This window comes from Hipposideros armiger, unplaced genomic scaffold, assembly GCF_001890085.2.
Source record: "Hipposideros armiger isolate ML-2016 unplaced genomic scaffold, ASM189008v1 scaffold_298, whole genome shotgun sequence".
NCBI lineage: Eukaryota > Metazoa > Chordata > Mammalia > Chiroptera > Hipposideridae > Hipposideros > Hipposideros armiger.
The window spans coordinates 157046-165523 of NW_017731648.1; the positions used below are offsets into that span (position 1 = coordinate 157046).

The 8478-nt window shown below is 49.0% G+C and overlaps 1 protein-coding gene across 1 annotated transcript in view; it reads right to left on the reverse strand.

The window, feature by feature from the left end:
* OLFM2 (olfactomedin 2) overlaps positions 1 to 8072 on the reverse strand; it is a 74420-nt gene extending 66348 nt beyond the window's left edge. The window contains exon 1 of the mRNA XM_019659377.1: positions 7824 to 8072. Within this exon, the coding sequence (XP_019514922.1) occupies positions 7824 to 7886 (63 nt within the window). The 5' untranslated portion in view covers positions 7887 to 8072. The remainder of the gene's footprint in view (positions 1 to 7823) is intronic.
* Positions 8073 to 8478: the final 406 nt, after the last annotated feature.

Genomic DNA, 8478 nt, shown 5'->3' on the forward strand with positions numbered 1-8478 from the left:
TTGTTTACTGGCTAAAAACTCCCTCACAGACAGTGCTGTGTGAGCTGGTGCATTGTCGTGATGCAAGAGCCATGAATTGTTGGCGAAAAGTTCAGGTCGCCTAACTTTTTCATGCAGCCTTTTCAGCATTTCCAAATAGTAAACTTGGTTAACTGTTTGTCCAATGGTACAAATTCATAATGAACAATCCCTCTGGTATCAAAAAAGGTTAGCAATATCGTTGCAACAAGTTCACGAACTTAATTGTCAGGCCTCGTAAAACAAGGCAGCATATTGTTAGGTCCACAAAAACGTTGTGACCAGAGGCTTGCAGGAATGTAACCCTGAGATGATTCAGTATTCGCTAACTCAGTGTCTGCGGGGGTCTTTATAGAACATAACTACCGAGAATAATGTTTGTGTGTATGTCTGTTGTATCCAACAGACATACAAAAAACATTCAATACAGACGTATCAGAGTGTCTGTATCAGCACTGCTTATGTCAGCCACAAACTTCACCAACCCAAATATCTAGAAACAGTCGAATAGATATGTCATGGTATAGTCATTCACACGAGGGAACACCATCAAGAGATGAAAACATGCAATCTATCACAAAACAATAATATGGAAGAATCTTACAAACATTACGTTGAGCAAAAGAAGCCAGGCACCAAAAGCTACCATACGTAATGACTTCCTTAAGTTAAAAAGTGCGCCCAGCCAATGCATGGCGAGAGATGTCAGCTTAGAGGTTACTTTGGGAGGGTGGGTGGCACCTAGAAGGAGCATGAGGGGGCCTCTGGATTTTTGTAAAGTTCTGCTTCTTGACCTGGTGCTGGTAACACCATGTCACTTCAAGACAACTTATCGAGCTGCACGTTTACATTTTGTGTACATCTCTGTAGCTAGGTTTTATGTCAAGAATAAAATTGACTCAAAACTATGAATTAAGGTATGGAGCATAGAGTATAAGCTCCATCTCTGTTTGATGGGCAGCAGGTAAAAGTGACTGAACTTTCCAGAAGAAAAGCTAGAAAACACAAAGCAAGCAAAACTAAGTGTCCTTTGCAATAAGCCAAGTGGCCTCTGTTAGTTAGGCCATCTCAGCCCCTATAGTATTTCATTCACACATAAGAAAGGCATGAATTCGTGTCCACACACACACAGCTTTGCATCCCTCAGAATACAAATGCTGTGAGCCTTCTCGCCTGTGCCTGGTTTGAGATTTTTTTCTTAGTTACAGCAAGTTTTGGAAAATGGTGTTGAATTATATCTCCTTTCCTGCCCCGCCCCTCCTTGGAAGAGCTGTTTTTTCTCTTTTCTCAGTGCAGTCTTTCTCCTGTCATCTCTGCTTTCCTGCCTGGTTCAGAATTCCAGGAGGAGGTTGGGAAAGAGACAATGGGCCTTGTTAAGGACTTCAGACACCAGACAATGAGAGGTATCCTCCCTCCATCCCCCCCCCAAATGTTACTCATGCTTTGCTTCTGGCTGCCACTAAACTGCCTCAGGCCTTGTCAGCTCCTAAAATAATTCTGTCTTCATGCCTTTACTCTTCCCACTCCAGTCTGTTTTTCATGTTATAACTAGAGGATCTGTCCCTCACACAAATCCAACCATGTCTCATTCCTGGCTGTAAAACCTCTTTAAACAACAACAAAACCCAAACAACCCAATTTAAAAATGGACGAAGGACTTCACTAGACATTTCTTTAAAGAAAATATACAAATGATCAATAAACACACAAAAGATACTCTACATCACTAACCCTTAATGAAATGCAAATCAAAGTCATAATGAGAGATCACCTCATGCCCATCAGGATGAGTCAGAATCAAAAGTCAGATAATAACAAATGTTAGCGAGGATGTGGAGAAATTGGAACCCTTGTGCACCATTGGTGGAAATGGAAAATGATGCAGCCACTATGGAAAACAGTATGCAAGTTCCTCAAAAAATAAAATACATTATTACCATATAACCCAACAGTCCCACTTCTGGGTGTATATCCAAAAGAGCTAGGAGTAGGATCTCGTAAGATATTTGCACACCCATGTTCATAGCAGCATTATTCACAATAGCCAAAAGGTAGAAGCAACTCAGGTGTCTATCAAAGGATGACTAGATAAAATGTGGTGTATACATGCAGTGGAATATTATTCAGCCCCAAAAAGGAATGAAATTCTGACACATGCTACAACATGGATGAATCTGGAGGGCATCATGCTAAGTGAAGTAAGGTCGTTACAAAAAGACAAATACCATACGGTTCCACTTATACGAGGTCCCTAGAGAAATCAGATTCATAGAGTCAGAAAGTAAAACATTTGCCAGGGGCTGGGGAAGGGAGGAATGTTCAATAGGAATAGAATTCCAGTTTGGGAAGATGAAAAGAGTTACGAAGATGGAGGATGGTGATGGCTGCACAACAGTGTGGATGTATTTAGTACAACTGAATTGTATACTTAAATTGGATTAAGACAGTACATTTTAAAAAGACCTTCTATTTAAACACACACACACACAGAGGCATGCATGCACACACAGATCCCACTCCATGGCCCCCTATTGCCAGCTCAATAATTGTAAAATCCTTAACCAGCTTTCAAGGCCCTCAGAGCCAGATCACAACCTACCTCTCCAAGCTCACCTCCTTTCTCACCTCTCCACACACACCATCCCACTCCACTTGATTCCCATTTTCAGAACCCACCATATGCTGTCAGGTCTAGCTAGCTTAACCAACGACCTTCTTCTACATGGACCATCCACCCTCCAATCTTCAGTCACTCATCCTTCAAGGCCCAACTCAAATGCCACCTCCTCCAGGAAGCCTGCTTGACTCTTGACATTTTGCACATTGTACCATGTGCCTGCTGCTTGCTCCCCGACTTCGCCCAGAGAACCCCTCCACAGCAGTCTGTGTCACAGCTCTCCACATCACCTAGTGCCTTGGTTGGTGTCTTTCACATAGGAACTACTAGAGAAATTAGGAAGAGAAATCATCTGGCCCATCGCATACACACCATGTGTTTTTCTTGGGAATAACCAGAACTCTCTCAGCACCTAAAAGGTGAGGAGCTATTCGCCATTTCATTCAATGGCTTCAACTAACTTTGCCTTTTGGTTTCTGTCTTACATGCTGTGGCTCCCTATTTTCTCATCTGCTAGGCAGGGCTTAAATGCCAGCTGCTCAGGACGGTTAGAACTGTGTGTAAAGGAAGAGTACACCAGCACTGAGAGCCTACTGAGGCTCCCCATGCAAACAAGCTTCTGCACACAGACTTCATGGAATCCATTCTGACTTCTCCCTGCTCCATCTGTTTTCTTCCTGGCTTGTGGCTGAGCTCTGGATGGATGAGGTGTGTGAGACAGACCAGGCTCCCACTCTGGGCGTGAAGACACATCGATGTTCTCAGACAAGAGTTCCCAAAAAGTGGGAACGAAGTTTTCTACTCCTGTTACAACTCCCTTCTCCCCAGCACAACCAGACTCAACATCAGAGAAGTTCAATCTTCCATCCCACCCTCTGTGAGCTCAAACTGTCACCCAGCCCTTGGTCTCCATACACAGAAGGCTCCCAGTGAATGCTTCCGAAATGAACACACAAAGGCATAAATAAGTGAAAACAGTGCCTCCCAGGCACTTAATTCTTAATTCTGCAGACACAAAGTCATTGCCCACACCAGCTGCTGGGTTCATGAAAATTCCACACACGCCCACACAGTTGACCCATAAGGACACAGAGTCACTGTGCGTACACATCCACAGACGTAATCATGGCACACGCATGTCTCTGTGCCCAGCTTGGCCAATGCACCATAGGCACTACAGACACACTCCTATAGGGCCAGGGTTATGGTGAGGCGAGTGGTGTGACTTGTGTAAGTGTGCAGTTGGATCCTGTCTTTACTTAAATTTTTGATACTTTGTTCATCATAGATTTTTGGAATTGATTTTGATTTTCTTAAAATATTGCTTTAAGATACTATTTATCTTGGTTTCAGAGTTTTGGCATCCCCTTCAATTTTGCACCCTAGGGGAGTGCTTCACTTGCCTCCCCTGGACGGGTCCTGAAACACACACACACCGGCACACGGACATCCGCCCACACACCTTTGCCAGTCTCAAACTTCATTCCACCACTAGGTGTCGCCCCAGCTCCTTCATCTCGGGCCCAGCCCAAACCCGCTCTTCCGTAGGAAGAAAACGTCCAATTCAATTATCTGGGAGTCCTTAAAATGTCCCTTTACTTCCCTCCACCTGGGACGTGTGCATTGTCTAAAGGAGCCCGGGAAACAGCGATTTCCCCAAACAACGGCGCCCTGTAATGTGGAATGTTCGGCACAGATGAAGAAGGGTTTTCCTGACGCATCATACCCAGGAGCAGAGGCTGACTTGAAGTAGGCATGGGATGGTTCAAGGGGAGACTTTTTCTCCCCTGCCCTCTCTTGGCACAATAGTCCTATGGTGTGAGAAATAAAAGACTCTATGGGAGGAGGAGAAGGATCCGTCCATCCATTCATTCAACACATATTTATTGAGCACCTGTGAGTGAATAAACACATCGTGGAAAGGTAGTGACAAAGGCTATGAAGAAAAAAAAAATAACAGAGCAAGAGTTCAGAGAATGGCAGTGGAGAGGTTATTTTAGATTGATGTTCAAGGTGGGCCTCTTGGAGGAGGTGACATTTAAGCAAAAGGAGAGACAGGGAGTCAGGTAGCTACCTGGGGGAACAGTGTCTCAGGCAGAGACCCTGAGGCATGCAATGCAAACTGAACTACTACTCCTGTCCCATCCTGTGGGGACCCAAAAAAAGAGGTGACCCCAAACCCAGACGGTGCCAAAGACGTAGCTAGACCTTAGGGAGGACTTCCCAGTGGTCAGGAAGGGGGCATCTTTCCTACAGGGTAAGCTTTTTGGTAGCTCCAGGGCACTCATGGGCCACACCCAAACATCCCGGGCAGACCTGGGATAGGTGGATGACTCTTCTCACAGGTGCTACTCCTCTGCTCTCAGGATCAAACTCAGATTCCTGCCCACAGCCCACAAGTTCCCATGTGATCTGGCTCCTCCTGACTTCCCTGCTCTCGTCTGCCCACAGCTTCCCTTTCCCTCACTCCTCTCCAGCTATACCAGTCTCCTTGCTGCTCCGCAAACTCACCAAGTTTGTTCCCCATCTCAGGACCTTTGCACTTGCTGTTCCCCTGCCTTGAATGCTCTTCCCTGCATACCCAGTAGGTTCCTTCTCTCACTTCCTTCAGGTGGCCGCTCTAATACCACCTCCTTAGAGACACTGTCCCTGACCACACTTGCTAAAATAGCCCCCACCCCACCACCATCACTCCATCCCCCTTCCCCTATTTATTCTTTGTGACACTTGCATTGTATTATACATTTATTTAGTTGTTGACATTGTATTATGTATTTATTCTGTTCTTGTCTGCCTCTCCTGCCAGGAGAACAAGGATTTGACGGCTTGGTTCATGGCTTCATCCCAGTGCTTAATCATATCTGTTGATTGAATAGACGAATGAATGCTTTCTCAAAAGGACCCCTGGTGGAGCCCAGGGCCCAGCAGGGACTGAGGAGGGGGCTCTGGGAAGCGATGGAGGGGGCAGAGCATCCATTCTTCAGACCACTTCCTTCCCCGGGGCTTCAGACTAGTGGGCATACTGGGGGCTGAGGCCAGTTTTGACACTGTAGTGCCTGTGCCAGGGGCACTACAGCCCGCGGCGGTAGGACCTCACCAGTCCCGCCCTGATTACCCCAGTTTAGTTCCACCCCATCCGCCGTTTAACTTCGCCTCCACAGACCCCAGTTTAGTCCCACCCCAAACAGCCCCGTTTAGCCCCACCCCCTGAAACCTCCTGTTAGCCCTGCTCCCAAGCAACTCCCCCCCTGCGCACCCCTAGTCAATCTTGGCTGGAGTTCCCTAGTGGCTAGCAGGGGTGGGGGAGAATCCCCAGGTAGTGGTTCCAAGTACCCTTCTTGGAAAAACCAAATTCAACTTCACTCCTGGTTCATTTTTTAACAGCAGATTCTCAGGTATGTGCCTTTGTCTCTCTCTCTTTACTTCTCGCTGGCTCATATATCAATTGAGCACTTACTATGTGCAGCCTGATGCTAGGTGCTGAGCACACATCCTATTCCACTCAGTATGTGGGTCCTGAGATAGGAAAACAGAGCAGTGAGGAAGGGGAATCCACAACCTCTCCTTGTGGCCTGGAAATCTTTCTATCTCGAGTCTGACCTCCGTTCCGCCCAATTCACCCTTTGGGTTAGGTACAAGGGGTCAGATTCCGTTCTTCTTTTGACCAGAAAAGAGAAAGTACCAGGATTTTTTTCCTCAGAGGTTCTACCTAAAAACCACTCCTAGTGTCTACACAGGCACTGTCCACACCCATGGAGTGGATTATTTTACAAGAGGTTAAACATGTGGACTCAGAAACCAGACTGCTTCTATCCAGTTCTAGTTCTGCCACTCCTGAGCAGTCTGAGCTTGAGCAAGTGACTTAATTTTTCTGTGCTTCAGTTTCTCCACCTGGTAAGTGAGGGTAGCAGTAGCAGCCACCAGTGCAGTGCTGGGAGGATTAAATGTCTTAGTTCATGCTGTGTGCTTGACACAGTGCCCAGCACATAATAAGCACTTAATAAATGTTAGCTGTGGTTATTGTTATTTTATTTTTTTCGATTCCAGCTTCCCTCTGAGCTCCTATAGATCTGAAAACTTAAGGGTGCTCCCAGCCCCAAAACAGAGGAAGAAAGAGGTTTCTCAATAGCTGAAGAAAGCTTGGACCCCAACATTTTGCAAGTCCCCCCAAGCCTGCCCAAGAGATGGGGTAACATGGAGAGGGAGATCTGCTTCTGTGAAAGCATGAACGGAGTGTTCAAGGCACCACCAACACACACACACACACACACACACGCGCATGGATGTACACATTTGCATACACAGCCCTCGCCCTTCATACCCCCTTTTAAGTAAAAAAAACTCAAAGGCACAGAACAGCATGCTGTCACCGCAAAGCTTTCACACAGCTACACACCTGGTCACACACATTTTGTACAAAACCCAGGCAGATGGACAGTCATGGGGACACTGTCACACACAGTCCTTTACACACAGCTATGGCTGCCCAAATACCGCCAGGGTTAACAGTTCTCACTTGCTGTCACATCATCAGTCACACACAGACACACAACTCCCAGTCACAGCCTCCCACTGTCACAGACTTTCCCTCACGTACAAACACCCTCCCTGATCACACCCAACTCACGCACAGTTGGACACACCAGCACAGCCACACACACTAACTCTCAGTCACACCCAGCCATGACACAAAGACACACGTTTACCCAGCAACACCTCGGCACCTCACACATGTCCCCCTCAATCACTCACACGTGAGTCCCGCCCCCTTCTCCACACTGGGGGTGCAGGCGAGGAGTGGGGGACTTCAGAGGCTGGGCACCTGCAGCCATGATGGAGGGAGTGAAGGGTAAGCATACCCAAACGCCCCCTGAAGTTCCCCTCCAACCCCACTCAGCTCCAGCGAGATGGCGGGTGTGGTGGGCTCCGTGTCACCGAGGAGTTGAGAGCCCTGAAGCCGGGGTCAGAGTGTCCCCCAAACCATCCCAGCCTAAGCCTGGATTTGAAGCCCCCCTTCTTTTCCCCAAAGCCAGAGTGGACGTTCCAGCCCCTCCCCCGCTGCGACCTCCGCCCCTCGCAGCCCCGAAGAGGTTCGTGGAGCCCCAAGCCCCGTTTCTGCGGGAACCCTCTCAGTCCCCGCTCCCTTCCTGGAGCCCCCTGTGCCCGCACCTGCCCGCCGGGCCCCTACCTGTCCGGCGAGGCCTGAACACAGCAACAGCAGCAGCAGCGGCAGGACCGTGAGCGGCCACATGACGCGCCCCCAACCCAGCGTCCGGTCCCCCCGCCCGCCCTAGTGGCGCCTCGGAGCGGGGACCGCCACCAGGCGCGACCCCGCCCGCCCGGCCGGGCGACCCTCCGCCGCCGCCTCCCCCGCCTCGTCGGCTGCCGGGATTCCGCCCCGCCCCCGCCCCCTTGCTTGCTCGGAGTCTTTGTTGCGGGCTCCGCCCCCTGCCCCGCCCCCAGCTCGTCTTGGGTGCAGACCCAACCGGGTCTGGAGACAGGGAAGTGGGGGAGCGGGCACTGGGGAGGGTAGCAGGGGACAGGACCCGGCAGCCCCCCAGACCATTATGGGGCGGGTCACGGAGATGGGGGAGGGGTTCTATCACATGTTTGTAAATTTTACCTTCGCTGGACATTTCCCACTTTGAAAATGGCTGTGAGAGGAGGAATCAAGGGGCAGGGAGAGTAGGAGGAAGGCCTGGTAACAAAGAAGACAAATTGAGAGGCACCCTCCTTAAAGAACTCGAGAATCAAGAGAGAAACTGAGGCACAGTCTGTAAAATTGGAGGTTGGGGGATCACTGCTGGGACAAGGGGTGTGGGGCAGAGATGAAGACTGGGAGT